Source organism: Stigmatopora nigra, chromosome 18, assembly GCF_051989575.1.
Source record: "Stigmatopora nigra isolate UIUO_SnigA chromosome 18, RoL_Snig_1.1, whole genome shotgun sequence".
In the NCBI taxonomy this organism is placed as follows: domain Eukaryota; kingdom Metazoa; phylum Chordata; class Actinopteri; order Syngnathiformes; family Syngnathidae; genus Stigmatopora; species Stigmatopora nigra.
Window position 1 is genome coordinate 8570725 of NC_135525.1, and position 25843 is coordinate 8596567.

The 25843-nt window shown below is 39.4% G+C and overlaps 5 protein-coding genes across 5 annotated transcripts; 3 read left to right on the forward strand and 2 right to left on the reverse strand.

Moving 5' to 3' along the window:
- The first annotated feature begins 295 nt into the window (after positions 1-295).
- Positions 296-1857, forward strand: vkorc1 (vitamin K epoxide reductase complex, subunit 1). Its single transcript, XM_077738852.1, has 3 exons — positions 296-553; positions 1014-1123; positions 1462-1857. Exons 1-3 carry the CDS (start codon positions 372-374, stop codon positions 1671-1673), a joined length of 504 nt encoding a protein of 167 aa, XP_077594978.1. The 5' UTR covers positions 296-371; the 3' UTR covers positions 1674-1857.
- A 99-nt stretch (positions 1858-1956) lies between these two features.
- On the forward strand, positions 1957-11153 carry LOC144211520 (uncharacterized). The gene is given in 23 exon segments (XM_077738855.1): positions 1957-2042; positions 3527-3547; positions 3618-3780; positions 3856-4124; positions 4198-4334; positions 4399-4687; positions 4900-5062; positions 5144-5412; positions 5498-5643; positions 5727-6187; positions 6255-6514; positions 6613-6740; positions 6810-7261; positions 7332-7600; positions 7673-7818; positions 7895-8189; positions 8352-8496; positions 8575-9037; positions 9125-9428; positions 9503-9674; positions 9823-10088; positions 10174-10283; positions 10434-11153. Coding segments are annotated over 21 exon segments (5040 nt in total). The 5' UTR covers positions 1957-2042; positions 3527-3547; positions 3618-3754; the 3' UTR covers positions 10704-11153.
- LOC144211517 (integrin alpha-M-like) lies at positions 10757-17246 on the reverse strand. The gene is made up of 30 exons (XM_077738853.1): positions 16912-17246; positions 16748-16850; positions 16576-16673; positions 16279-16349; positions 16091-16205; positions 15868-15995; positions 15653-15795; positions 15410-15560; positions 15182-15332; positions 15015-15088; positions 14830-14944; positions 14624-14760; positions 14227-14373; positions 13936-14145; positions 13738-13871; positions 13519-13661; positions 13292-13446; positions 13097-13222; positions 12965-13032; positions 12756-12897; positions 12593-12691; positions 12436-12515; positions 12279-12365; positions 12138-12207; positions 11957-12055; positions 11808-11888; positions 11627-11737; positions 11425-11538; positions 11247-11357; positions 10757-11159 (listed from the first exon to the last, which is right to left on the reverse strand). Exons 1-30 carry the CDS (start codon positions 16946-16948, stop codon positions 11064-11066), a joined length of 3396 nt encoding a protein of 1131 aa, XP_077594979.1. The 5' UTR covers positions 16949-17246; the 3' UTR covers positions 10757-11063.
- A 1349-nt stretch (positions 17247-18595) lies between these two features.
- On the forward strand, positions 18596-21334 carry aldoab (aldolase a, fructose-bisphosphate, b). The gene is made up of 7 exons (XM_077739471.1): positions 18596-18730; positions 19331-19449; positions 19747-20013; positions 20090-20250; positions 20333-20591; positions 20687-20886; positions 20980-21334. The coding sequence occupies exons 2-7, from the start codon at positions 19338-19340 to the stop codon at positions 21070-21072; spliced, it is 1092 nt and encodes a 363-aa protein (XP_077595597.1). The 5' UTR covers positions 18596-18730; positions 19331-19337; the 3' UTR covers positions 21073-21334.
- A 1395-nt stretch (positions 21335-22729) lies between these two features.
- On the reverse strand, positions 22730-25329 carry LOC144212013 (chymotrypsin-like protease CTRL-1). Its single transcript, XM_077739594.1, has 6 exons — positions 25111-25329; positions 24628-24645; positions 24367-24532; positions 23641-23909; positions 23379-23527; positions 22730-23308 (listed from the first exon to the last, which is right to left on the reverse strand). Exons 1-6 carry the CDS (start codon positions 25166-25168, stop codon positions 23006-23008), a joined length of 963 nt encoding a protein of 320 aa, XP_077595720.1. The 5' UTR covers positions 25169-25329; the 3' UTR covers positions 22730-23005.
- Positions 25330-25843: the final 514 nt, after the last annotated feature.

Here is a 25843-nt window from a genome sequence, read left to right on the forward strand (position 1 = left end):
AGATTAAGATTGTACATAGTTTCCATTTTCCATAGTCCATATTGAAACCTGACAAAATTCCTGGCTGCAGAAGTTGCAGTTATTGCAATCCATCTACTGTAAAAGAGGCGTATTTACACTAAGTGGACAAACTCTAAAAACAAACACTGTTACGCCACTGCCCACTGACCATGTCCAACACTATTATTATAATGAAAAGGCTGGACTATCCCTGAGCCAATAAACAAACTAGGGGGACGGAGTTTGAATTTTCAGAGCCAATCAACAGTCCATTATTTTGCATAGACTTCCCCATTGCAGACGAAGGCGGCATTATGTCCTTTTCTCCTCATTTTGTAAAGTAGAGGGCGTCATCTTTGACCGATTTAAACATGGCAGTAGTAGCAGCTATGCCCAAGTGGGAGAGGACAGTACGCGTGTTTTTATGCATCTTTGGCTTGATTTTGTCCGTTTACGCGCTCCACGTGGAATTGTCCCGAGAGCACGACCCGGCTTACAGAGCGATGTGCGATCTGGGAGAGTCTGTTAGCTGCTCCAAAGTTTTCACATCCAGGTTTGGTTTCTTGTTTCTATTTTACTTTATGTTTTGCTAAAATGAGGGATTGCAGGTTTTACTCAAAGGCCTCTTGATTACTGACTGGGAACCGCCCCCAAGTGCCACGTTTTGCAGCCCCCACTTTCATGGGGGGCTTCTCACCAAAATGCAAATCATCACAAATCCTATATTTTGGGATGTGCATCATCAATACTTTTGTGTGTGCAGTCGATTCTTATTCAGTGTTTGGTTAGGTTTACAAAGTTAAAAGGAAATACAGCCTTGGAGTCCATTGACCCCGTGAAATGTTTACCTGGGAAATGTGCAAAAACGATACTATTCCATGTGTAAAATGTTTTAATGGCAATCCAAGGGGTGAACACATATTTTTATTGGAGCAGGCACCATATGCATTCAGTACAGTAGTTTGTAAAGCCTTCCCTTTTTCACAAAATGTGTTTGTTTCTACATTTTTCAGATGGGGACGTGGTTTTGGCTTGGTCCAGTTCTTTGTTGCTCAAGATAGTCTTCTCAACCAACCAAACAGTATTCTTGGAGTTATATTTTACACTCTGCAACTTGGCCTGGGTAAGTTTGCGTTCTTCAAATGACAGACTGCAGATATTGTGTATGAGGGTGGTTGCAAAAAAACACCAACATGGTCAAACCAGAATGTTGGTCTTCAATGTGGCTACATTTAATGTAGACCGTGTTTTTTTAAGGAATTTAAACTTATTCCAGACATTTTTGTCTGGGAAATTTGATTTAATGTTGCCTACTATAGGTTGAACAAGTAAACTGATGGGTTGAAATGCATATGTAATCAGATAAGTTTCTAATAGCAATAATACACCACAAGAGGGCAACAAAGCTTAACTATATTTTGGAAATGGTCTGACTTGATGATGTTTTTGTTTTCATCCAAGGCCTTTCCCTGTCCAAAAAGGCTGCTCTTTTCTTGGTGCTTTCTTCATGGGTGTCCGTGGCCGGTTCCCTCTACCTTGCTTCTATTCTGGCTTTTGTCCTGGGTGATTTCTGCATGGTGTGCGTGTCAACATACCTCGTCAACTTTGCGTTGCTGTACACCAACCTCAAGCGAAGGAACGCCATTGAAGGGAAGAAAGTGAAGGCAGGATAATTATCGTTCACACCCACAGAACAAAATACTACATCTCCAATGATTGATTTGAATGATGTTTTCATGCCATTTTAAGACTTTCCACCCCAAAACACTGATTCATCTCATTTGAAAATATATATGTTGTCTGTCCTCATCACTTGGATTTTAGAGTTTTGAACAATAAAGTTGAATGATTCTTTTATTGTGTTTTGTAGTATCTGAACTATCAAAACCACATCAAATGAAATAAGTGCTGTATGGAGTGGAAACTAATTATTTTAGTTTTTTCTCTTCAAAGGACAACCTCAATTGCTGAAAACCCATTATTGTTTACTTGGTGCTGTTTTTGTTGCAGCAACAAGATGACGTCAAAGACCTACTAAGCAGGTGAGTACCAATTTATATATTATATTTAAAAAAAAGGTGAAATTAAATAATGTAAAGGATATTTCTATTGTAACCCTAAATCTTTATTAGTATTTATTTATGGTGGACATGAAAACAGTACTTGTTAGTGTTTATGAGTTACTATATATTTTGAGGAGGGCTTCTTAAAAGTTGTTTGTGATTCAGAATGGCTTTGGGTAGTTAACCGGAAATGTTCTGATGGTTAAGGCTAAGGGTAAATGGCCTTCCCTCACTTTTGGAAAGAATGCACAGGCCCTCCAGCAACAGCTGACATTCTTAAGCAAACCTTGACTTGGGGGTGAAATGAACTTTAAGCAAGCTTTCTGCATTCTCTTCAAAGCTGTAGCTTTTTACACAAAACCGGTTGTTTTCCCACAGACCAGAAAAAAAGTGCCATCAGAGACACAATAACATCCTCATGGTCAAAAGTCCAATAACATTTGTAGACTTCACATTATTGAGAAGAGATTTTAAGATAAGACTGTCAGTCTTTTTCAAGGTATTTATTTGGCCCTTTTACAGAAACTATTACTGCTACTGTACTTTTAAAAGTAATTGCTTTTTTCATATAGTTTTAGCTGAAAGGCCAATTGATGATTTTTATATTATTATAGTAGGAATTATATTGCATGTCTGAAGCAGATTATTAATAAGTGCATTTGTCACAAGGTCTAATGATGCACCATACTTGACAACAACAAAAAAGCCCCTTTTGAAAATGTTGTTTTTCAGCTTTGCGAAATGTGAAATATTTGCTGTATTCACTTCATACGTGGGTAGCATTTAAAACCGGTGCGTTACGGCAATTGTGTTGTCTAAAAATGTGTGAAATTAAAGGAGCAAGAAAGTAGTTAACTTATGTAGGAGGGCCTCACCTGCCAGATGTTTAAATACTGTGACATGCAAGAAGTGTGTATTTCCACAATGGCTTGGAGAGAGTACCCCAATGTTTTGACTCTTGTCATCCTTTTAACAGCAAGTAAGTCTAAATTTGTGTTGATTTAATTTTGTTTCTTGTTTAAACATGTACCCATTGTTATTTGTTTATGGTTTTCATATGCTGTTGTAATATATACTGCAATAACAAACCCGAGGGGAAGATTTAGATTGATGTAGTACATTATTTTTTGTATAAATTCTCACTAGACACAATAATGGATTTGTATTTAGACCTGTTTTGTTAAAACAACTTTTTATTTTGTTTCATCTTTATAAATACTATTATTTCTCATAAAATATTCAATATTAAATTCATGTATGTATTAGTTTAAATAGTCAGAACTTCACAAAAGGTAAGTTTATTTTCAGCAAAAAATGTGTACATTTGAAATTGTCTAAGAAGTCTGTTTAGCGTAGTTTCGAAAATTGAGTTGCTAATTGTCCTGCGTCTGCACCTATCCCATGTTAACGAACCTGTTTGAGCTCAAGTGATAATTCCTTTTGTGTTTTTTGTGTTTTTGCAGGGTCACAAGCACAACTTGATGGTAATTTAATATTGTAAACTTTGTGATTTTATGCAAATGAGTATTTTAACCGCTTTCTTTCCTATTTTAGTCTGCGGCCGCCCAACACTAATCACAAAAATTGTTGGCGGTGGAGAGGCGCAAGAGGGAAGTTGGCCCTGGCAGGCTAGTGTGCGGCATTTTGGACTGCATTTTTGTGGTGGCTCTCTCATAAACAAAGAATGGGTAATGTCCGCTGCTCACTGCTTTGCCAGGTAAGACACGCCAAGTTGACCACAGAATCCTTTCTTCTGCATTCATCATGCAACCTTTTTGCATTAACTTTTTAGCCCTGATACCTCTGGATTGGAAATTTCTCTTGGTCTTCACAACCTGGTGGGAAACAACTTGAAAGAATTGAACATAACTGTCGACAGAATTGTTTTGCATCCAGACTTTGACATTTTCAGCTTGGAAAATGACATTGCTCTGCTCAGACTCTCCTCACCAGTCACATTCACTGACTATATTAGACCTGTTTGCCTGGCAGCCAGTGGTAGTTTTTTCAATAATGGAACTGAAAGCTGGGTCACTGGTTGGGGGACGGTCAAGAAATATGGTGAGGCACTCATTTTTCTCTGCATTTTTTCCCCATCAATTCATTTATTAAACAATATCTTTGCATCTTTTAGCGTCCGTAATCAGCCTACAAGAATTAGAAGTCCCAGTTATAGGAAACAGACAGTGTAAGTGCCTGGATGGAGTCAGTTTAATTACAGAAAATATGATCTGTGCTGGTTTTCTGCATGGAGAAAAAGACGCATGTCAGGTAAAGAACGCCATTCTTTCTGTAGGAACATGTTTCCACAAACAGTTTGTCTTCCCTTTTCTAGGGCGACTCGGGAGGTCCAATGGTGAGCAAGCAAGATTCTATCTGGATCCAGTCTGGAATTGTCAGTTATGGTCTTGATTGTGATCAGCTCAGTCAACCTAGTATCTACTCCCGCGTGTCCCGTTACCAGTCCTGGATCAATATGCATATCACCTCTGATGGGCCAGGGTTTGTGATGTTCAACCCTACTGGACTAGATGCAGATGGCCTTTATACCTGTGCTGGTCTTCCTCCTCCTGTTACTGAAAAACCAGTTCAAGATCCAATGCACATCTTCAAAAGTGCTGAAGGTGGGTATCATCTTATTTGTAATATCAAAGTACAATCCATGCACAGCACATTGTTAACCAATACAGTCCTGCTACTTATGTTATAGTCCCCATTTTATTTGTATTTCTGCATTGGGTTACATTTAGTCAAGCTGTAGTCCATCTCCCTTTGCATTTTAAACTTCTGTATCTCGTGGGAAGACTGTCAATTTACAAAGATGTCATATTTGCAGTGTGTGGAGTTCCATCAAAGAAGCACAGTATAGTTGGAGGTGACATTGCTTTAGATGGAACTTGGCCCTGGCAAGCTAGTCTGCAACATTTTGGTAACCATGTTTGTGGTGGTACCCTCATAAACAAAGAATGGATATTGTCTGCTGCCCACTGCTTCTCCAGGTGGGTCACCCATAAATTAGTACAGGCAATTATGACATGTTCAACCAATCGCCCATCTAACATTTGGTATTCTTTCTCTAGCACCAGCCCCAATGGTTGGTCAGTTTCTTTAGGTCTTCTGAAACTAGAAGAGCTTGAACCTCACAAAGTGACCATCAGTGTTGACAAGATCATCTTGCATTCATCCTACAATACTTTCAGATTTGAAAATGATATTGCTCTAGTGAGACTGACCACTGCAGTCATTTTCACAGACCATGTCAAACCGATATGTCTTGCATCTGAAAACAGCGTTTTTGTCAATGGTACGAGTAGTTGGGTCACAGGCTGGGGAACAATTGATGAAGGAGGTGAGGATCTTATTCCATAGTGAAACAAATCTTTAAAAAAGGATGTTTATTGAGTGTATCTCATATACTTAACTATATCTTTTAGTGTCTCTTCCTTACCCAAAGCCACTACACGAAGTTCAAGTCCCAGTTTTGGGAAACAGACAATGTAACTGCCTAGTTGGAGTGGGTTTAATTGAAGATAGTATGCTATGTGCTGGTCTTCTAAAAGGTGGGAAAGACGCTTGTCAGGTACATTACCCTCATTTCGTTCTTGTTTATTTGTTAAATCTTAAAAGATGCTTTGACAGGCACTTATTTTTGATTCACCTCAGGGGGATTCGGGAGGTCCATTGATGAGTGAACAAAATTCTATTTGGATTCAATCTGGAATTGTCAGTTTTGGAGTAGGGTGTGCTCGCCCTAATTCTCCTGGAGTCTACACAAGAGTGTCTTCCTACGAGTCCTGGATTAATTCCCACATCCTCTCTGACAAACCTGGCTTCATGCAGTTTAATGCCATTGGTCCTGATGCTGATATCAACTACATGTGCCCTGGTCTGCCTCCTCCTGTTACTGAAACACCATCTCCAACAGAAAATCCAGAGTCCAGCATATCCAATGAAATTTGTGGCAGGCCAAAACAGAAAACAATAATTGTTGGTGGTGGAGGAGGTGACGCTCAAGATGAAATTTGGCCTTGGCATGCTAGTCTACAGAATTTGGGTATTCAAATTTGTGGTGGTTCTCTCATAAACAGAGAGTGGGTATTGTCTGCAGCTCATTGCTTTCCCAGGTGGGTCTGCCAAACATGAATGAATATTTATCTCCTCTAATTTGACTGTGTATTATTTGTTTTTCAGCATAAGTACCCTTGGATGGAGGGTTTCTCTGGGTCTTCATGGTGATAATTCAAAAGAGATGTCCACAGATGTTGATGAGATCATTTTTCATCCAGATTACAGCATTTTCACCTTAGAAAATGACATTGCTCTGGTTAAACTATCATCGCCAGTCACTTTTACAGACTACATTAGACCTGTGTGTCTAGCATCCAGTAATAGTATGTTCAACAATGGTACTCCTAGCTGGGTCACTCGCTGGCGATCACTCCAGGATGATGGTAAGGCATATTATGAGTGGTAAAGTGCGACTTTCTAACTATAATACTTTATAATATAGCAAATTAAACTGATACACACACTTACTGTTTTTATTTAGTGCCCCTCCAAGAAATTCAAGTGCCAGTGGTGGGAAACCAACAGTGTAATTGTCTTAATGGATTAGGTTTAATCACTGAAAATATGATCTGTGCTGGTTTACTGGAAGGAGGGAAAGATTCTTGTCAGGTAAACTCAATCTAATTTCCAATTAGAATTTTTTTTTGGAGAGGTAATATATTTGTTTTTACACCCTAGGGAAATGGAGGTGGTCCAATGGTAAGTGAACAGGATTCTATATGGATCCAATCTGGAATTGCCAATTCTGGATTTGGCTGTGGTGAGCCTAACCATCCCAGTGTCTACACAAGAGTGTCCCAGTACCAGTCCTGGATAGACTTGCATATAATTTCTGATAAGCCTGGATTTGTGCAGTTTAACTCCAATGAGGTGGATACTGATATCGACTACATATGTCCCAGTCTAACTTCTATCACTGAAGGACCAACTACAACAGAAAATCCAGTAACTATCATTTCAAGTGAGGTTTGTGGCATCGCATCCCTGAAGACAAGGATTGTCGGGGGTGTTGACAGCCAAGAAGGCAGTTGGCCTTGGCAGGCTAGCCTCCAGATATTTGGTAGACATGTTTGTTCTGGTACTCTCATAAACACAGAATGGGTACTGTCCGCTGCCCAGTGCTTCTCCAGGTACATCACCCAATCATATTTGTAAAATTCCTCTAACCCAATTCACTAACCTCTGGCAATTTCTCTGCAGCACAGATACCTTTGGATGGTCAGTGTTTATTGGAGTTCAGAACCTTCTAGGATATAATTCAAATCAAGTATCCCGAAATGTTGATACCATCATTTTGCATCCAGACTTCACTATTTCCAACTATGATAATGACATTGCTCTGGTTAAACTTTCATCACCAGTCACTTTTACAGACTATGTCAGACCTGTGTGCCTAGCATCCAGTAATAGTGAGTTCCACAATGGGACGCCTAGCTGGGTCACTGGTTGGGGATCAGTTCAGGAAGATGGTAAGATGCTCTACCAATGATAACATATATTTACCAACAATATATGTCATGTACTGTCATTGTGTTGTTTAGAGCTTCTCCTTTTCCCGGACTCACTACAAGAAGTTGAGGTCCCTGTCATTGGAAATAGACAGTGTGACTGCCTGAATGGAGAAGACTCAGTCACAGACAATATGATCTGTGCAGGGCTTCTGGAAGGAGGGAAAGGCCCTTGTTGGGTAGAATGACTTCTCTTATCCTTTGTGGTTCTTAATACATATTTTTGACATGCAATTTTTTTTTACACAACCTTAGGGGGATGCTGGAGGTCCCATGACAAGCGAGCAGGGTTCTATATGGATCCAATCTGGAATTGTTAGTTTTGGAAATGGCTGTGCAAGACCTAACCAACCTGGGGTCTACTCAAGAGTGTCCCGCTATCAGTTCTGGATCGACTCCCACATCAGCGACGATAAACCTGGTTTCGTGCAGTTTAAATCCAGTCGGCCAGACACTGATATCAACTACATTTGCCCTTTACCTACTGTGGTGACTGATACACCAGCAACAACAACTGAAGTTCCAGTAACCACCGTGTCAAGTGCTGAATGTGGGTAACAACCTGAACTAGTATTATACACTAGTGTAACTTAAACTTAAGTTCAATGGGCTTTGCAGTACATTACAAAGTACTCTGATATGCCTTTTTAAGTCACTATAAAAAACATGTTATCAACCTACTCCAGTCCTATTAAAGTACAATGTTTTACAGTGTGTGGCAGTACAACAGAGGATACTAAGTTAGAAGAGAGAAGTTTCCCCTGGGAGGCAAGTCTACAAAGTTATGGCAGACATGTTTGTAGTGGCTCTCTCATAAACAGTGAGTGGGTAATGTCTGCTGCTCACTGCTTCTCCAGGTGAGTCATCTAAGGATGAAAAAATATATGCATCTCTTCCTAATTTGACTTGCTAACCTTTGGGTAATCATTCTGCAGCACTATTACCGTTGGATGGTTGGTTTCTCTCGGCCCTGAGGACAAACCCTCAAATCAAGTGTCCAAAAATGTTGATATGATCATTGTGCATCCAGACTACAATCGTTCCAACAATAACAACGACATCGCTCTTATTAGACTCTCCTCAGCTGTGTCATTCACAGGTTATATTCGACCTGTATGTCTGGCAGCCGATACGAGTGTGTTCAACGATGGTACTGAAAGCTGGGTTGCTGGATGGAGACCAGTCCAGAGAAGTGAGGATTTGATATTTCTTTAAGTCATATTTGTTGAATTTATCTCATACCATTACACTTGTTTGTGTCCTTATCCTGAAAATTTACTAGAAGTACAAATCCAAGTTGTTGGAAACAGGCAATGTGAGTGCCTGAATGAAGAAGGCTCGGTCACAGACAACATGATCTGTGCTAGGACTCTAGGAGGAGAGAAATACACCTGTCAGGTAGACTCCTTGTTGTCAATTTCGTAATTTTGACATGTTTCTTGCTGCATTTTTCCGAAGCCAAACCATTCCACTTGAAATCCTTAGGGGGAAAGAGGAGGCCCAATGGTCAACAAGCAGGATTCCAAATGGATCCAGTCTGGAATTTCTAGTTTTGGCTGTATGCCCACCGATAGACCGTCAATTTATGCAAGAGTGTCTCGCTACCAGTTGTGGATCAACTCTCAGATCGGCTCTGATAAACCGGGCTTTGTACATTTCAACTCCGATGGATTGGATGCTGATAGCAACTACAATTGTCCTCTACCGCGTCCTGTCATGGATATCACAACTACAATAGGAACAGCTCTCACCCCAACAACTACAAGCCCAACACAACCAAATCCTACTGGTTACTGTCTTCTTGTGATTCAAATCCTCTTGACTATCGTTTTCTTGCCTGATTTGTTTTATCCCTTCATTTAGGGCAAGTATGCGGTTCGGCACCCCTAAACTCTCGCTTGGACGGAAGCCCTCAATATGTACAAAGTGGAACTTGGCCCTGGATCACAAGTCTCCATGAAAATGGGCAATATGCTTGTGCAGGAACTCTTATTACTTCCAGTTTCATTCTCACAGCTGCAGAGTGCTTTTCCAGGTATTTTATATTTACTGGATAGCAGTTTTTTGTCTAATTGAATGGTCAATTTGGGTATTTCACTTTATATTCATATTGTACTCATTCAAACTCATGCTGTCCATATAAGAATATTTTTATTCTAAGTTAATTTATATGCTACATGCAGCTCTACTCCAGTGGTCAGTAACTGGACTGCATATGTTGGACACAAAATTGTCAAAGGCATGGAGGAGTTTGAAATCTCATTGGCCATCGATAGGATTACCATAAGCCAACTGCAGGATTCCAATGTTGCAGTGCTGCATCTAAAACAACACGTTGCATTCAGTATTTACCGTCAACCTTTGTGTTTGGACATCAACAATACAGTCGCCTTCCCTGTTGGAAGTCAATGCTGGATTGCAGGCTGGGGAAAACAGAACCTATATGAAAGTGAGGCCACAATCACAATGGAGAATTGACTAAAATAGCTTAAGATACCTATTTTCACATTAATGACTATGTATGTTCTTCTCAGGCATTATGAAATCCGAAAGACTAAGAGACCTTGAAACTGAGGTAGTCAGTTGTGAAAGTTCTGGCTCTGATACGAACAACATTTGTACTTCTTCCTTGGACCTTCAACAGGTACGTTTGTGTTCCTCAAATATCTTCAAATGGTCACTTATGGGCTTGTATATTTTGATTTCGGTTTTTGTTCTACTAACATATCTTGTGTCTATCTTATAAAAAACAACCCTCTATTGGATGATGTCATTTATACTCACCTCTTTATAGGGAGATGTCGGCGGGCCTCTTATCTGCAAGTCAGACTCTTCTTGGTTCCAGGCAGCTGTTGTAACAACAGCTGTCCACACCAACATTCAGGTTTTCTCCAAAACGTCGCGTTTGGCATCATTCTTGAAGGAAACGGTAGGCGACACGCCATCTCCTGCGCCAAAGTCCTCAGCAGGTTTGCTAAGTTCATACAGGTTCTCACACTTTTATTTCTTTTTGTCTTTAACCTCTTCCTACCTGGTTTCATCTATGTATCATGGAGAGGTATGAGATTAGTTACTTATAGTTACTCACTTTAAAGACCCAAACGTATGCCAGAGAAGTACCAAATTAGTTATTTTTTATTGTTGTTGTGACTTTCTTTTTGCCAATACAATGAAATACTTAATAAGATAAAAAAAGAAATCAATAATTGCAAAATTCTTGTTTTTCCAGTACATTTTTTATGTTAACACAAATATAGCAAGTCGTTCATGCATATAAACATATTAAACAATAGTGCAAAAATGTCATTCCTTATGTGAAATTTTATTGAAGTAGCTTTACTAAGATGATAAATAGACTACAAATTCAGTGTGTTGCATAGCTGGTTGCAAATGACTCAAATTATTATTATTTTTAATGTTATTGCTATGTGAGTGGGGCTCCATCATTGACTGGGCCACCTGATCCTCCACCATCAACATCATTGATCATATCCTTGTATTTACTCTTGAAAAATCCAGCCTGTGAATACAAAATGTTGGCATACTCTCAGGATGTATTTGTGTGATTTGTTCATCTTTTCATTCTCTTATTTTCTTATTTTCTCACCTTATATAGGACAATTGAAAGTAGAGCCAGTATTGCCACTCCTCCTAATGATCCACCAACTATCTCTTTGGTAAAGTCTGCTTGGGGATACACTTTTACCTCTGTTTCGATCTGATACGAACAACAACATTTGAGCCAATACATTCAAGTTTTGTCCCCCCCCCAATTGTAAAATTACCTTATGCACGGCAGGGTTACTATTAGACGATGTTGAGAAGAAAATGTACTTGTTCTGGTCATACTCCAGACTGGCTGTACTGACTAAGATGAACTTGGCATTATTGAGCCCAATCTGTTTCAAAATAACATCCTAATTAGACAGGCTCTTCAATTACATAGAAAGGAGACCACTCTTTAAAAAATAAGCGCTTATTAATTACCTGCTGGGTCCATGCTGAACTCATATTGGCGGATATTTTATACTCCTTGTTCTCTAACGTTCCCATGAACCTATTGCATTTAAAAACTCTGCACGTAGCTACAGAGCAATCCTGTGAACATTGAAAAAACCATGTGATGCATTTACACCCTCTCCTAAACAGATAGTGATGCTGTTCTTACCACTAACTTATTTCTTTGCACTAGATCAACAAAATTTGAGACATTAGAGATTTCATCATTGCTGTACTGGCAATCTGGAATCTGAAATGGAGATGCTTCATGTTAACAGACAGGTGAGGACAGTTAATATACAATAATATGAGTGGTACCTGCAAAGTTGTCAAATTCTGCCAGATTTCTTGTTCACCAAGCTTCACCGGGACTCTGATCACAACTGTGAGGTTCAAGGCTCTGATGTTATTAGAAACCTAACAAAAAATCAGCCATGGTTTCTTAGTCTAATCCTAAATTAATTCATACCTTTGTTTTTTTTTTAAATAATTATCTTACCAGTACTGATTGCTGTATTAATTTGTGTTCAATATTTGTTTCGTAGGTGAAATTGATGTATCTTAGAGAACTAAAAAGAATAATCTGATCAATGTTACACTCAAGTGATGGTCAAGTTCTTATTACTACCCAATGACTGACCTTTCCATTGTAACAAAAATGCTGTACTTTACACCAATGTCTTTGGATTTGTAAGGTTGACTCAAAGCCGAGTGTATCTCATTCCCACTAGAGCAAAAACAGGAGTTAAAGTGAGTGGCCAAAATTGGTTATTCCACAAACTGGTGAAAAACTCAACCTTGTTGCATTTGCTGTGACGAAAATCCTGTCTTCCAATTGACTGTTGGTTCCGATGCCGTACGAGACCACAAAGGCAGCCTGAAATCATTCAATCAATACTTAAGAAGTACAAATACTGTGCAAGAAATTGAACTAAAATCTATTTCAGAACAAACCATGGCGTTGCTACCAAAAATGGGTTTATCAATGGTGCATTCTGTCCTTCCACGAGTGAGACCACCTTCACTATCCAAAGAGTTGCACTCAATTCGTCTCTTCATGGAAGAAAAACAAAATGAATCATGTCCCAGTAAAAGAAAACTCTATACTGAACCTTACCTGCAAAGCGGTAAATTTCCTATAAGAGAACCCGACTGGGTACGTAAGAACAACGAGGGTGTTGTAGGAATTTTCTCCCCGGTTTTCCACAGATACGCTGACGTTCAAGAGTTCATCGATGCCCACTCGGACCTCCGATGAACTGCTCCGTGATGAACGAAGTCAAGCATTGCAGAAACAGTACTTCAAAACCTTGATGAATGTCTTACCTGGTAAAGTTAAGTTTGAGGTTATCTTCACAAGTTCTGTCCTCACCGCAGTCGATCTCGAAAGACAACTATGGAAAGCAGAAGATGGGTCAACACCTGAATCAGTGGAATAGGTGGATGAAGCTGTCTTACTGGATGCAAGGTGGTCATTTTGGTCTGCATGGCCAATGTGGGGCTCAGGTCATTGGCGGCAGGCAAACCCTCAAATGTCATCTGCAGCTCATTGTAAAGAGGATTCAAAGAGTCGTCTGTGCAAGGCTACAAAGTTGAGGAAAAGACAGCATGGTGAGGTCTTTGGCTTTGGCAGTTCACTATCTGGCAACTCACCTTAATGTAGAATTTGACTAGGAAGCATTGTTGCCGTTCTAAATCGAGAATCATGCTCCTGCTTGTTTCTCGATTCTTTTCACTGATGTAAGCTCGGTTGCTTGGCACTTTCCGAGTGACGTCCAGCATTAAGGTATAATTAACTCTTGCTCTCGCTGTGACATTTTTTAATAAACGTTAGTAAGATGGATAAGTCACTAAATGAAGATAGATGCATTTTTAGGTACCTGTTGACACGGGGGAGAGACTGCTCATCAAAAAGCAGATTTCTGCATTGAAGGGCTTTGGATTTTCACAAGTAGTGTTTTTGGTGGAGATTTGTTTCGGGTTGTAAGACAGTATGCTGTCAACCAATACTATGGGTTTCGATCTGAGAACAAAGATGTTGCAGACTTGTAACTTCATGAATTATCCACAAACTTTTATATCCATGGAGAAAAGTTTACCTGAGTAAAATGACTCTTCCTTTTGCACCCACTGCAAGGTCAACCATTTTATCCCCGCTGAGATCTGCAGAAGATTGACTGATGGACATGCCAAAGAACCTGAGACCTGACTCCAATTCCAATCCAGCAATCCTCTAAATGAGTAAGTGAAAAACATTTATTCATTTTGGAAGGAATAGTTGATCTTTGCAAAAATACCTGTGAGAAAGTAACAGAGATCTTTTTTTGCTCTCCGTGAAATATGTAGACGCTGCCTCGGCCGTCATCCTCCAACGGTGCCCCCACCACCAAGTCGTTACGTCCATCTGAGTTGATGTCGGGCAATATGGCGAGGGAGGAGCCGAATCGCCCTCCTGGAGATGCGACTCCCCTCAGGACCAAAGGCGAGTTGAACTGGCACTCTATTCTCTAGTGGCAAAGCAAAGGTAAGAGATTGTTGATCTAATTTATTTTCAAAAAAGAGCCCCAAACAATCTCAAAGTGACTTACTCGGCCAATCATGACGCAAACGTAAACTCTGCCCTGTCTGTCGTCCTCTACATACATGGGCGCGGAAATGAGGACCACATCCGTGATGGCGTCTTGGTTCACATCCATTGCACAGACCACTGCTCCGAAATATTCACCAATCTGATACTAAATCCATAATAACAATTAGAAAAATAGTTTTGTGTACGATTTTAGTTCCACAAAATCAACAATAACAATATAAATACACTGGAAAAAATCACAATATAATGAACTAGCTGAAAACCTGCAAGAAGCTACCCAAAGCCAACAAAAGTGACCGCAAATTGAACCAAAACCTATCAGAAAATGTCCCAAAATGGACTTAAAATATGTGCAAAGACTATATTTATTTTCCATAGCCACTGTGTGAACATACCTGCGATTCAAAGGGTTCTATTTTTTGTTCAAGCATGTTTTGAAGAATCACCATCACAACTCCTCGATGTTGATATCTTGGTGCACCAACTACTGTCAGTGTTGCAGAGCTCGTTCGGGCTGTGGTTATTGAATAACCTGAAATTTAGTGAGGTGATGAAGATGTTTATTGTGGCTCTAGACTGAAGTCCCTGATCACATTCATACCTAAATAGCTGTCTGGATCAATATCTGTAGGTAGATAAGAACTTGCAGTCTGTCCGATGTATGTTTGGAAGCCTCCTCTCCAACCGTTGGCCCCAACCGAAGTCATCTGTATTCCCTGAAATGATCCCAGAAACATTATAATCATTTTGTTAAACATCTTTTGCCAAGAATGCTCGGTTTAGTACGTCGGGTGTGTAGGTGGCGCTAAATCCGCGTTGAGCCATCTCCATTTTTAGCATCTCACCACTTGTTTGGGATCCTAAAATCAGCATAAAAGTACATAGTAAGTATTTATGAAGTTAGTGTTGTGGTTGTTCTTGTGTAAAATATTACAAGGCAGTTTAAATTTGACCTTCAATGGCAAAGATGCTTTCCTCCAAAGTGTCCTGTAAGGCATCCAGCGCATTGAAACTCCCCACACGAAACACGTGCTTATTTGAAGGAAGCGATGCGATGGTGTCCAGCTCCTTTTTTGCCCTTTCCTTTTCAAATGCACTCCCCACCTTGTCAAAATTGGAAAAAAAACATGGCCTCATTTAAAAATGAAATGTGCCTATATACTGTCCACCTTACTACTCACCCCAATAGCAAATCTTATTATATTTTGTCCATTGGCTGCTTGAATTGCAGCTGGCAATTTGCCGCTATCTCCAGATTCTCCATCCGTAATCACGATAAGAATCTTTTTTACATCCAGCCTGGAACCTCGGCTTCCCGAAAAGACTGTCTTACTATTAAAACAAAGTCATTTTTTTAAAATTACTATGCATTTAGATTGCAAAAAGAGTCTTGGAAGGAAAAATAAGCAAACAAACAAACATACACAACAGTTGAAATGGCACTAGCTGTACTCGTCCCTCCACTTAACTGCTGAATTCCTTGAATTGTGTTTTTCCAAGTGGGAGCATCCAAAGCAGACAAATAGGAATGGATTTTGGTCTTGTAGGAGAATTGGATGATGGCAAACTTTTGGAGAACATATTGAAAACATGCATATTAATATACATGCAAAAATACAAAATAATCCAAGTCACTCACCAGGGAATTTTTGCCTACAAAAGATTCAATGAGTCCAATGACAAAATTCTTCATTTTTGTGAACTCATCCCGTTTTACGCTGCCTGAGCCGTCCAATAGAAATGCGATGTCTGCTTTATTGCGGCACTCTTGTCATAAAAAAATACAAAATAAAATTATACCATGTGTAGGCCAGATTGAATGACTTGTTCAGTAAAATTATTGAATAAAAAATAAGGAGCACCATCGAGAGAGGCAGGCCGAGGTGGTCCGACTCTATTGGAAGGGTCTATCTCCAAGCACAAGCCGTTGAACATAGTGATGCTTCCACAATCTTTTGGAATTGTCGAACCGCAGGCCTGCAAGGGACCCAAATATGACGAGTAGGAAATACACAGTCCGCCCACGTGCAAAATGATGAAAATAATTTACCATAACATCTCGGGTAGACGGATTGGTTGCCATGGTTAAGCCTAAAGACATGTTGACAGCAAAATCCGGCACTGTAAAGAAGTCAATTATTTACATTTAGGTATTTACTTGTTATTTTTATGACTATTTTTATTTATAATGAAAAAAATTCAAAGTTAACTGCCCAGCCTGGATAAACTTGGACATTTTTAACTTTTTCAGTGCCACTGACAATCATAGAAACCACTTTAAAACAGCCCAATTGGTAACCAGTTCTTTACTTGAACTTGGAACTATTAAGAATATGATGTGGCTTACCTGGCATTTGCAACTCTCTGCAGGTGTCAAGGCCACAATTGAAGATTTGCCCTCTTTTATTTGCTGAAGTCTGAGCCAAAGGTGCACTGACAAGCAAACTGGCAAAACAGAATCACACAAATTCTACTGAATCCGACTACCAAAAGATTCTCAATTCAATTCCATCACTCACTCAGATTGCCGTTGTACTATTTGGTATCCAAAACCCTTTGCGGAGTTATTCAAGGTTTTCCAAACCACAGCATCAATATTGAAGGCAAGTGTAGCTTTAAATACTGAAGGGAAAAAACTGAATTACTTAATAGATGTCAACTTTTTAAAAAAAACTTATCTTACCTGACATTAAAAGTGTGATAAAAGTGAGCAAATCCATTCCGTTAATCCCAAAAAAAGGGTCCCCAAAATATCGTAAATGTTGCACTGCAACTACTGAACAGGAACTTGAAGGCAAAAATCATTCAACCCGTTTTGTGAAAGCTAAAATGAGAAAAAAAGAAGAACTCAGATGTGGGGTCACTATATTGTCTCACTTTTTTTGCTCGGGAAGGAAACATCCTCTCTGTGACTAATTGCTTCACAAGCAGAATTAAAGAATTTCAAGTCTTTGGAGTCATCATTTAGTTTTTTCCGCAATACTCGGTGACTTCTTTTTCTAATCTTTATAATACAGCTCAGGTGAAAAGCTTCATTATAATTTGGTTTATCACAAAACATCCCCAAATAATTAATTTATTTCTGCTTTTCGCTTTTACTTCCTCTGCACTGTCTCATTGGAGGATTGTAGCAGGAAGTTCCACAATGGCAGACAATCACGCAATAGCCCGCTTTTTAACCTCCTGATGACTTGGATGTTTAAAATAGTACAGACATGCTGTGTAGGCATATACTGTAAATGAATGAACTTTATGCCTCAAATGATCCTTTTTTCCTTTCGCAACATCAGCATTTTTGTTCTATTTTAAAAAAAACGAGATGATATTGCTCATCATGCATCATCAGTGTGTTTATACAAATACACGTGAACACTAAAATCTATTTATAACTTTGTAAAACGACAAACAAAATCAAAAAAGAATAGAAAATGGTATTTTTTCCCATTTTTCCTGCTTCATTTTCTTAACTATTAAGGATAGATTCACACTTTTATGCACCCAAAAGCAGCTTTTCCTATTGCTTTGCTAATGTTGTGTATGTACTCGCATAAAACTTATAAAATAATGAAGAATAATCTTGTCCAATGCAGATTTTTACCTCCACGTCGAACTTTCTGCTCGACAACTGGCTGATTAAAGCCTATGCGGGTGCACTATGTGCATGGGTGACCTTTACTGTGCATGCCAGATGACCCTAACTCCTTTCACCGTGAAAGGACAACAAGGAAAGGTCACCCAAAGGTCAAGGTTCAGTCCTCTCTTTTTTTTACTGCTATTGGATTAGATTACCAGAACAAATTCAGCATCTTGGACTTCACCTTTTTGAATTGAATTGAATTGCATAATAAGTACCGTCTAGAAATAACAAAAGTACTCTAAATAAGAATTACTATAAAGTTGAAGTACATGGACTAAATGCCACTTTTTTCCAGCCTGTTATGGCAACAAATAATATTTGTTTAATGGTTGCTAAGATGATTATTTCCCCCAAAATGTAGAAGGCTGCTGATGTAATAGAAATAATAGAAGTACTAAATAAGTATTATTATAAAGTTGAAGTACATGACAAAAAGCTACACTATGAAATTCACATTTTTTCAGACTGTTTTGATACACATATTATTTATGTTTAATGGTTTCTAGGATAATGATTTTTGATTTTTTTTAAACAACTATTGATGAGGATGTCCATACAAAAAATGCTTCTTTTTTAAAATGCTGTTCACATACTGTTTTTCCTCATTCTGTAGCGGTTTGTACTCCACAGACCATTTGCCCTTTGGCTGGCCCAGGGCCACAGCCGCACTCCAGCCCGAGACGCTCTGAATGTCACGAGCCATCTCTGGTTGCGTCCTGTTCTTTTTATAGCCGTGCAGCTGAAATGTGAAGGGTCACAAAGAGAGGATAAATACAAGAGCCAGCCAGCCTGGAGGGTGTCGCAGACGAAGGCCACTTCTCTACCTCCCTCTTGCTTCTCCCAGCTTCTCCTTCTAAACTCAAAGGTAAAAGGCCAACCCTGCCATTAATTAACTTTAATCACTTTTTTCTATTTAGTATACATTACAAGCATGGTGTGTTTACCTATATTTTCAACCAACTTTCTTGCAATATCATGAAAATATAGCATAACAATCATTTTATTCTACATCTGAAATGTCAGTCAATATGTATGACTATTAATATTTAACCAGAAACATGACTTTCAAGGCAAAAAAAAATCTCAAAAGCATTCTTAAGTCTTTCTGAAATGTTAAATTATATTTCATTATTTACTTTTTAATTGCTCTCACCTTGACTGTAGTTTTTTTTTCCTCAAATCTGGAAAAAAAACATGGTTTTTCTGTTGTGTAGTTGCCTGCATACTTTCAAATAACACCCAAGTACAAAGTTAGTGAACAGGAAGTGCCATGGTGGATATATTTAGTTCACTCTAGTGTTGTCAGGGGAGTGAAAAGGTCAGGGATAAGCGGGTAGAAAATGGAATAGGTCAAGCACATGCTTGTTCTAGTCACACATGCACCAGTATAAGATAGAAGGGGGGGTTTTGTCTTCCGGAACTTGTGCTACCTTCCCAAAAATTGCTTTCTCCTTTCACTGAACAGAGTCAAGATGCCTCACGCATACCCTTTCCTCACTCCTGAGCAGAAGAAGGAGCTCAGCGATATCGCTCAGAGGATCGTCGCTCCTGGCAAGGGAATCCTTGCTGCAGATGAGTCCACCGGTAAAGATTAAAATTTCCCCTCTAAATTCTTCACAATTCTTTTTTTTGCACATGTCTATAAATACCATTTTATTCCCAGTAAAAATACATTCAATATATACTACTTAACTACAGTTTTTTTCAATGATCTATATAAAATCTAACAGTTTCATAGCGTTAAAATTTGAAACTATAATGTGTCATTTTAAGGGGTTGTATGTAAATTATTGTTGTATTTTAGCCATTCCAGTTCGTTTTTATTTGTTCTCAAAAACTTTAACAAACTGTCTTCATTCAATTTTATATTATGCTCTTCAGGTAGCGTTGCCAAACGCTTCCAGAGCATCAATGCTGAGAACACTGAGGAGAACAGGAGGCTGTACCGCCAGCTTCTCTTCACCGCCGACGACCGCGCCGCACCATGCATCGGTGGCGTCATTCTCTTCCACGAGACCATGTACCAGAAGTCCGACAGTGGCGTGCTCTTCCCCCAACACCTCAAGCAGAGGAACATGGTGGTGGGCATCAAGGTCGACAAAGGTGTGGTCCCCCTTGCCGGAACTAACGGCGAGACGACCACTCAGGGTGAGCCAGGAGAGAATTTAGACTCAGAATTCAGACCTTTATTTTTTCTAAACTTAATCTATCTTGTTTGCTCCAGGTCTCGATGGACTGTACGAGCGTTGCGCTCAGTACAAGAAGGACGGCGCCGACTTTGCCAAGTGGCGTTGCGTGCTGAAGATCACCCCCACCACCCCCTCAAGACTGGCAATCGTTGAGAACGCCAACGTTCTGGCCCGCTATGCCAGCATCTGCCAGATGGTAAGACAAGAGCTCCCCTGACTACTTTTACGAGAGCAAAGAGTCTTAACATCTCGTGACACTCCCCCCTTGTCTTCCCCAGCACGGCATCGTGCCCATCGTGGAGCCCGAGATCCTCCCCGATGGCGACCATGACCTGAAGCGCTGCCAGTACGTGACCGAGAAGGTCCTGGCTGCCGTTTACAAGGCTCTGTCCGACCACCACGTGTACCTGGAGGGTACTCTGCTCAAGCCCAACATGGTTACCGCCGGTCACTCCTGCTCCATGAAGTTCAGCAACCAGGAGATCGCCATGGCTACCGTCACCGCCCTCCGCCGTACCGTGCCCCCCGCAGTCCCCGGTACGTCCAGCCTCCACCCCCTCCTCCGCATCAAATTTGACCAACACATTCGCTCAGATAGTTCTCATTTTACCTTTTCTCCTTCTTTTGTTCAGGCATCACCTTCTTGTCCGGTGGTCAGAGCGAGGAGGAGGCCTCAATCAACCTCAACGCCATGAACCAGTGCCCTCTGCACAGGCCATGGGCGCTGACCTTCTCCTACGGACGTGCCCTGCAGGCATCAGCCCTCAAGGCCTGGGGAGGCAAGAAGGAGAATGGAAAAGCTTGCCAGGAGGAGTTTATCAAGAGAGCTCTGGTATGTAATTGTTCCCATTGAAAGGCAAAATGTATTTTAGCATCTGTACTTTGCTTAATTTTAAATTATTGTCCTGTTTTTTTTTTCTTTCAGGCCAACAGTCAGGCATGCCAAGGTAAATACGCTTCAAGCGGATCCAGCACTGCCGGTGGAGAGTCTCTGTTCGTGGCCAATCACGCTTATTAAAAAAAATGAGCACATTGCCACCTTCACCTTCTCACAAAATTGCACCAGTCTCATGACTCGTTTGTCACCTCCCTGCTCATATGAAGCCTCTCGGTTGAAAATGAGAGATGGTAAAGCTCCTCCCTTTTGGTTGTGCTTGACCTTGGGCTGATTCACACCACTACTCAGGTGATTATTCCCACGCTGTTTATACTCAAGTTGTATGACTTTTCATTGGATTTATACCAGTTCAATGAAATAAAGTGTTTTCCCTTCTACACTATTTGTTCTACACGTTCCTTCGCGGCTACCCCTTTCACTTCAAACCGTCAATGGTAGACAAAGCATTAACATCCATTCATTTTCTGAACTTTTTATCCTCACATGGGGGTGCTGGAGCCTATTTCAGGCAACTATGGATATCAGGCAGGAGGTACCTTCAATTGGTGTCCAGCCAATAACTGCATAGAGTTAACAAATTAACATAAAGCATTACTCGAATGCATTGTTACATGAAAAAATATATATAAATGTAGAGAATTAAATAACATCCTTTTAATGAATTGTTTAAAATTTCAATGGTTCTACAGGCTGAGGTTTATTTGTAGGCTACTTGCTGTCATCTAGTGGTAAACTGTGTATAATTGTCTTCTGTGGTATACTAGTACACTGTGGTATTTAAATACTACTACTTCGGACAGATGATGACATTTAGTCGTGTAGGAGAGTGACAAAAATGTTTACTTAAATCCCAGTTATATGTTGAAATTTCCCATAACAATTTTGGTTCCATTCCAACAATCCCTGTAAAAATATGAATTCCCAATTAGTATATTCCATATCAATTTCTCCCTTTAAAGCAAACTATGGTGATTGACTCTTTTCTGCTCACATGGCATTTTGTAACAGGACTCAATTATCAACTAAATTGGAGACTCACATGTCTTTTCTGGCTTGGAAATGCAACAAAAAAAACTTACTGACACAATATTATCAGTGTTTTCTGGTAGTGAACGTGCAGATGTCAAAACAGTGTACAGGTATGTAAAATCTGTTACAATTTTTTTGTGCATGAATTCCCTATACTGCAGTCAAAGTAGTATTTTCTTCAATGTTGCAGGTTCCATTTTTGTGGTACTGTAAATCAAGATTGTTTTCCTACTTTCCAGGCAAGGTGAGTCAATACTAATAGTATACCGCTCTGACTACTTACTAAAAAGTATGCAATTTTAGAGATTAAATGACTGGCAACCATTTGAAAGTAATCTACACAAAAGACACTTTAATATTTCAACTGAGGTAAATATGACTTGCACAAAGACAAACTGGTTTTAGCACAATATAAAAACTAGTATTTTTCCCTCGCCGAAAATTTGCATAACCAGTGTGTCCAAGAATGATCTGCACCACGCCTCGATTTATTTTTATCTTTTTAATTGTATCCTTTTTTTTTTATTTGGCATTGTTTAAATGATGACTCATTAAAAAGGGGCATGGCTGTTTTAGATAAGTGTTGTGATACTATTTTACTGTTGGTTATTGCTTTCAGTTAGTACATATTCACATTACAGTATAAGATATTGAAGGTGTTGTATATTACATTTCATATGAAAGCTAATCTAATGTATAGTTTAATCACTTTGTATGCAATGACAATGAATTCCATACAAATAAGGGCTTATTTTTTTTAAATAATGGCTTGTTCTTCACTTCAAGACCATTAATCATCTTTAATATATACAAAATATCTTGGATTCATACAATGTTATACATGATGAAGTCCACGCTGGTTATGAATGAAATAAGACCGCATCAACCTTGACAGTGTTGTTACAATCAACAGTAAAATTCAGGTAGTTTATGTTGCTTAGTGGAATAGAATCATTCAATCAGATCCTTATTGAAGGAAATGTGATTCATAGAGAATATGTATTAAAATTTGTCATCAAATCAGTCACAAAGTCTGAATTAGCAGTACCACAAGCAAGAGGCTAAGACTGGAAAGAATTCCCGTGGCTGAGCTGTCATCTGTAAACGGACATACAAAGTTGTCATCCTGGTCATTGCCGGTCGCAGTGAATTCCACAAAACTAATGTCGGCGCCCTCCACTTGCGCCGTAATCCAATCCTGGAAATAGGACACGCGAGCAAACACCTCAGGGAAGCCGTCGGTGGCGCAGGGGATGCCGAAACTGGCCAGGCCTGCCTGGATCCAGACGGAACCTTGTTTACATTGCACGGGACCGCCCGAATCACCCTGAAAAGACATATAGATGTTACATATTTTGAGGTAAAGATGCAATGATCTGATAACTTGAAACACAAACCTGGCAAATTCCTTTTCCCTCCTGACCTGCGCATAACATATTATTGTTGATGTCGACGTTAGCCACAAAGGAGTAGCTGCACTTGCATTGGTTGTTTCCGATGACTGGAATTTCAACTTCTTGGAGTCTTTCAAAGGCTTCATTTGGTTCTGCAGGAAAAGTAGGACATTTTTAGCAAATTGACAGGACTACATCAACAACACTGTATCTGGGAACATTTATAATATTTGTTGGTTGAACGGTCGGGGGTTAAAATACTTACGATCGGCCCCCAGTCTGCCCCAACCGGTGCCCCAGCACATGGTGCCATTGTTGAATTGACTGGAGTTGCTTGCCATGCAGATGGGTCGAATGTAGTCGGTGTAAGTGATGGGGCTGCTTAGCTTCATGAGGGTTATATCGTTGTTAAAGCTCGTGTCATTGTAGTTGGGATGGACAATAATCTGTGTCAAAGTCCGGTTGATCTCATTGGGATTGGTGGTACTCTGATTCAGTTTTCCGAAGAAAAGGCGCCAACGTCCAAGATCGGTGCTAAGTGGAAAATTGGAGAATGTGGCTTTTGTCAAAAACCGCAATTAATTGCCCAAATTAAAAAAAAAAAACATTCTAATTTCGCCTTAATACGTTGCTTGGGGTTATCAGATCGGGAATGGAAAATCTGGTGATTCCGATTCAAACCTAGGCCAATCCAAATGATATAATAATCTAAAAGTTTGCATGTAATATCTTCATTCACTCCTTTTTCAATTATTTTAAGACCAGATATTGTAGTGTCCATTTATTTAAAAACCATCATCCTTGACAAAAGCCAGTGACACACCCTTATATGAATTCAGGGTGTGTGATGGTTATATCAGCTATATCTTATCTTTTTGTAGTGAACATTAGCCAATTCATGTTCAACACATTGCCAATCTTTAGAAATGGGTTAAACCTTAAACTTATTAAGGCAGGGTTTGGTCTCCCATGCAGGTTTTTTACCATTTACCTTGGAATGCAGTGGGCTGCCGTGAGCACCCATTCCTGGTTGATCACAGACCCCCCACAAATGTGACTGCCATCGAAGTGCAAACTGACTTGCCAAGGCCAGCTGCCCTCCGGGGCATCGTCACCTCCGACGATCCTTGAGTTTAATGGCGCAACTCCACAGGGCACTATAGATAGGGAAGCGTGAATAAAGGGTTAACTTGCCGCCATAGTGTGATTAGTGCATTGAAATTATGGTGAGGAAACATATTGGAAGACCTACCTTGAGCTTTCACACCATCTATAGAAAAAAGATTAGAAAAATAAGTGTATTTTTAATCTGACTCACATTTTTAAAACCATTAACAGTTAAGGCATTGACAATAATTTCTAAAAATGATAATATTAGAATTGCCTGAGTCAATATTAACCTTCTGTTATACGAATAAATAAGTGATGATCAAGTTATGGTATAAAATACACATATTGAATTGTTAATTGAGACCTATATGGATAATCGTCCTTAAGCCTGAACCAAAAACAAAGATTTACAAAGAAAATACTTTTAATAACATGCTGGGATTTCAAACAAAAATATTAGCATAATATAGAAAAGCAAATCATGCTCTGTTTTTCTATGAAAATTATAAATAGAAACGTAACAGCCCCTGGCTCTTTGTTTAATATATTATATCCAAGGAAACTTTAGCCTGACAATTAAACAACGTAAAAATAGACAAAGTAAAAGTTGAGTTCAGCACCATACCTTGACTTGTGAATAATATACCCAATAAGAGAGTCAATGTTGTTGGCACCATCATCATGTTCAAGTACAGGAGTACACTTGCTTGTTGTGTTGTTGGTATGCCTATTTATACTGTAACCACTCCTATGAAACCAGTTTTTCTATTGCTCATGTCCAGCTGCATGCAATGTTTGTGCTAGCCACAAAAGAAGTGAAGGTGTCTTATCTAGAGAGTTTGTGTTTGTTCAGTGATGCATTTATGACAAGTAATCAGATTTCTTTAGCCCAACTTTGGAATGTGCTCCTACTGGTCTTGATAGTCTGCAATGAATGGGAATGGAGCAATATGCACTTTGACCATTTTGTATTGGAATCTTATTTTCTCAAGACGTTTCCTGGATAGTTTTCGACTGGAATTAGATGGGCATATACAAGACATTTTAGGATTTCCAATCACCCTGTTTTATATTGTTTTTGATTTTTTTTATCGTCACAACAATTATTTTTTTAAGCATTTCTAATTCTAATTCTAACTTATCAGCCTTTTTCCTCTCTTCGACTATTCCCATCGATGCTTATTAAAATAATATAAGTATGTATACCACCAGCCATATGAAGAGCCAATATTGAGTAATAGAAAGGAAACGCCTTCTTTGTAGACAATATTTTATGGTCAATAAAAAGTAACAAGGAGTAAAAGATAAGACCAGAGTGATTATTATGTCCTCTGCTACTAGGCCTTGAGACGTCATAA